This window comes from Pteropus alecto, unplaced genomic scaffold (assembly GCF_000325575.1).
Source record: "Pteropus alecto unplaced genomic scaffold, ASM32557v1 scaffold68, whole genome shotgun sequence".
NCBI lineage: Eukaryota > Metazoa > Chordata > Mammalia > Chiroptera > Pteropodidae > Pteropus > Pteropus alecto.
The window spans coordinates 8,678,387-8,682,382 of record NW_006441386.1 but is presented as its reverse complement, the minus strand read 5'-3'; the positions used below and the strand labels follow the sequence as shown (position 1 = coordinate 8,682,382).

The 3,996-nt window shown below is 46.7% G+C and overlaps 1 protein-coding gene across 1 annotated transcript in view; it reads left to right on the top strand.

The window, feature by feature from the left end:
• The window catches only part of LOC102881478 (mucin-17), a 14,791-nt gene that overhangs the window by 3,693 nt on the left and 7,102 nt on the right, over nucleotides 1-3,996 (top strand). Inside the window, 4 exon segments of the mRNA XM_006926918.1 lie at nucleotides 436-566; nucleotides 935-993; nucleotides 3,205-3,356; nucleotides 3,837-3,919. Coding sequence (XP_006926980.1) covers nucleotides 436-566; nucleotides 935-993; nucleotides 3,205-3,356; nucleotides 3,837-3,919 — 425 coding nt within the window.

The following is a 3,996-nucleotide window of genomic DNA, read 5'->3' as shown; positions in this document are numbered from 1 at the left end:
TTCTTGGCTAGGAATATGAGCTCTTCCAGGGGCAACCATTTTATCTAGTGGTAAGAAAATTAAAACATTAAAAATGAATAAATCAAGAAGGTATAGTTTTGGAACAAAACACAAATTTGGAATAGAATTTTACCATAATATACAGTTAAAATACATGATTATATGATGGAGCAGAATACAAAAAGTATATAGAGTTCCCTAACAGAGTATAAGATTTGAGGTCCCTTGGGCTCCATCCCAAAGCCATGAGGAATGCAATGTATCCACATCTCTCCAGAGGTACTCTGGTGAGACTTGAGTGGAGGTTGGGAGTGGGGGGACCCAGGCCACTCCCCTGCCCAGCCCAGGACATCATTGCTGGAGGTGTTGGTCTCCTTGGTATGAGTTCTGGGGGTGCTGCCTTCAGTAAGTGGTGCTGTTGTCTGAACCCCTCAGATCCTGCGCCGGAGACTGTTTCTGCCCAGGTGGAACTGACTGTGACAGTGACCAATGAGAATTTCACCAAAGAGCTTCAGAACCGGTCTTCTCCACAGTTCCGGAAGTTCAATGAGACATTCACAAAACAGGTAGCCCTGGAAGAGCAAGTCCCCATGGCCACTCAGTTCTTCCCAGGGAGTAGTCTTAAAGGGTTAAGAAAGCAGATGAGGACCATGTTAGAGGTGTGCGAATTTCTCAGCTCACCATTTCCTCAGGGCTTGCCAGGAAGAGAGGAGAAATATAAAACAGGGTTCCACCTGGAGGTTCTTGAGGGTCCCAGGGGTAGGGCTGCTCTCTGAGAAGGGACTACTCTGAACAGTGTGCCACCGTCAGCTGGGGATGAGGAGTGGGCAATCCTGAAGATCCATCCTCTGCCCTCCTGAGATTCTACATAAAAGCTTGGTGGGCCCCCAGGTGAGGGTCTCTGGAATAACACAGTGGCCTCCTTACTTTTCAGATGGACATGGTTTATTTCGGAATCCCTGAGTATCAAGGGGTCAACATTACAAGACTGACGTGAGTATCCAGGACTCCTAAGAAGGAGGTCTTTGGAGTGGAAGCAATAGTTATAATTATGAAGACAATAGTAACTATGTCTCCTTGTATTAGTCTGCTAGGGCTGTCGTAACAAAATGTCCAGACAGGTCAGTTTAAACAACAGAAATTTATTTCTCTTAATTCTGGAGGCTAGAAGATCAAGATTAAGGTGTCAGCAGGCTTGGTTTCTTCTGAGGTCTCCCTCCTTGGATTGCAGACAACCGCCTTCTTGCTGTGTCCTCACATGGCCTTTCCTCTGTGCATGTACATCCCTAGTGTGTCTTCTTGTGACAAAATTCCCTCTTCTTATAAGGACACAGGTCAAATTGGATTAGGGTCCTCCCTAATGACCTCATTTTAACTTAATCACCTTTGTAAAGACCCTATCCCCAAATACAGACACATTCTGAGGTACTGAGGGGTTATGGCTTCAACATATGAATTTGGGGGAACACAGTTCAGCTCATTACACCCTCCAACAATTAGTTTCACATACATTTTCCAGCTGAAAGCTCATATCCACCCTACGGGTGAGGCCAATAGGGCTATTCCCATCATGTAGGTGAAGAAACTTAGAGAGATGCAGTGAGCTGCCTGAGGGGTCATTTATAGAGTGCTAGAGCCAAGGCACCTACACACCAGAATACCTGGAGGCTACAGTTTGTAGAGTAGACACCCCATTAGCCTTCATTGATGAAGCCGAATAACTTAGATTGCAAAGGGAAACCCCCAGGAGAAATGTGTCCAAGTCCACAACTGTCCTGTATTCACTTTTGCTCACCTAGGATAGAATTCTCCCCCCACAGAATCTTTACCGTTATCGACCCTAGCTTCATGAACTCCTTTGAATGGTGCTGGCCAATGGGGCTCACAAGGGTATCTCTGCCTCCCCTGGATCATGAAGAAGATACTCTTTCTCATGATTACAGAGTCACCAATGATAATTTTCAAAAGGAACTTATAATCAATAGGAAAAAAAATTGCACAAAAATTACAGAAAAAAAATCTTTACTAACCTTCATTTCTTTTCCTCCCTTATTTCTGTCTAATATGAAATCGCTTTCTCATAAGAAAAGCCACCCCAGGTAAAACCATGTGGGGTTATTAACCCCGCTCTGAGGTGGTGGGGGGAGAGGTGCTGGGGCAGCCTCAGAGCAGGGCAGTGCATGTCTGCTCTTCAGCAGCTCAGCTTCCCTGGAAGACTACAGCATTTTTCTCCTTGACTTGAAAACTCTCCAGGACTGGCATGTGTTGACCCCATAGGGCTCTCTCTTTTGCTTCTGTGGTTTGGGGAGGCCTCTGCAGTGCCAGTCCTCAACCTTTTTCTCTACCTCTGCCTCTATTTCTCAGGCAAGAGAGGGAGATCGGTTTCTGTGGGTGAGGCACTGAGCCGGCACTGAGCGGGGTCTTTATGGTCCTGCCTGAAGATCTTGCCTGAAGGCATCCTGGGTTTTCATCTCACCTCCTCCAGAACATAGGTGTAGAGTTGGGCTCTGAGGGCTCTGGAAAAGCACACGGCATGAAAGTCATTCTTGCTCAGAATGTCGGGGACTGGAAGCTAAGGAAAAAGAAAGAAGGCAAAGGGAATCTGTGAACATGTCTGAGGCTTCTTCTGACTCCTCAAAAGAAAGTAAGGAGAGATTTAGAGTAGAATTTTAGCCTTTTTGGTGTCAGGGACTCCTTTAAGAATTGACATAAATTTGTAAGAGTAGAAAAAATGTACATATGCACCTTAGAATTTTTGCATGTAGTCTTAAGAGGCTCACAGACCTCTTGCAGCCAACCGACCACGTAGCAATTCATGAATCCAGTCCCTGGTGCAACCTCCTCCCCCTAAAGACAACTTGCCAGCAGCTGCTCGGTCTCCTGCTTAAATACATCTAGTAACATCTTAAGAATGACCTCTTCCATGGTGCCATCCCTCTGTTCATCTTCGTCCCTGATCTTTCTCTCAGCCTTCCACTTTGTAGATCTTCTTAGGCGCAGGTGATATGAGTTCTATGGTGACATACCCAGCACCATGCCTAGAATGAAGCCTTTATCCAATAGACATTGGGTTTTCATTTTCAACCATCATCCCCTAGCTCTGCCTTCCCATGGGGGCAGAGAGGACAAAGCCTGCCTGGGGAAGGGTGAGTACCCATTACCACCTGGGAGGGTGTCCAAAGACATCTTTCCCCCTCTCCTCAGTTCTGGCAGTGTGGTGGTGGAGCATGATGTCATCCTGAAGGCTGCGTTCACCCCAGGATACAAGGAAGCTTTCAAGAAGGTCATTAAGGAGGTGGAGGAAAAAGTCGTGAATGTAACCCAAGTCCAAATAATGAGAAATTATACTTGTGAAGGTAAATTCCTAGGCTTCTGGAGAAGGAGATGAGGGGACCTTCAAAGAATCTTTAAGCTTTGTCATGTCTGAGGTGGGGGGGAGAGAAAAATAGATGGGGGGGGGAGCAGAACACTGATAGCCCAGGAAGCAGTCCCAAAACTTGTCACTCTAATGCGCAGATGCCAAGATGCTCTGAAAGGAGGATGCAGAAGCAGATGTACTAAATCCCGAATCTGTAGGAAAATGAGGATGAGCCTGCTTATTACCAAATGTAGATGTTTCTCAGTACAAGGAGCAGTATGGGAATCTTGGCCAAGGCAGGTATAGGAGAAGAACACTTGGAGAGTCATGGTTTTGGAGAGCTGGATGGGAGACTGGCATTCCTATTTGCAGCGACTGGTTTCCACCACCCCACACACAGCCCCATGCCCTCCCCACACACACACCTGAGCCCCCTACTGAACAAGCTTGTCAGGGGCTTTATGTGTCTCCTTCACAGACTTACTATGCTTCAACACAACTGCCACCAAGGTGCAAAACATTTCGGTTACACCATATGACCCTGAAGGTAAGTGACCCAAGGTGTTCTGGGGAAGGGGGGCAGGTAAACAGTGCTCCCAGCCTCCTGATCATGGCAAGTCTCTGTGCTTCCTCAGAGG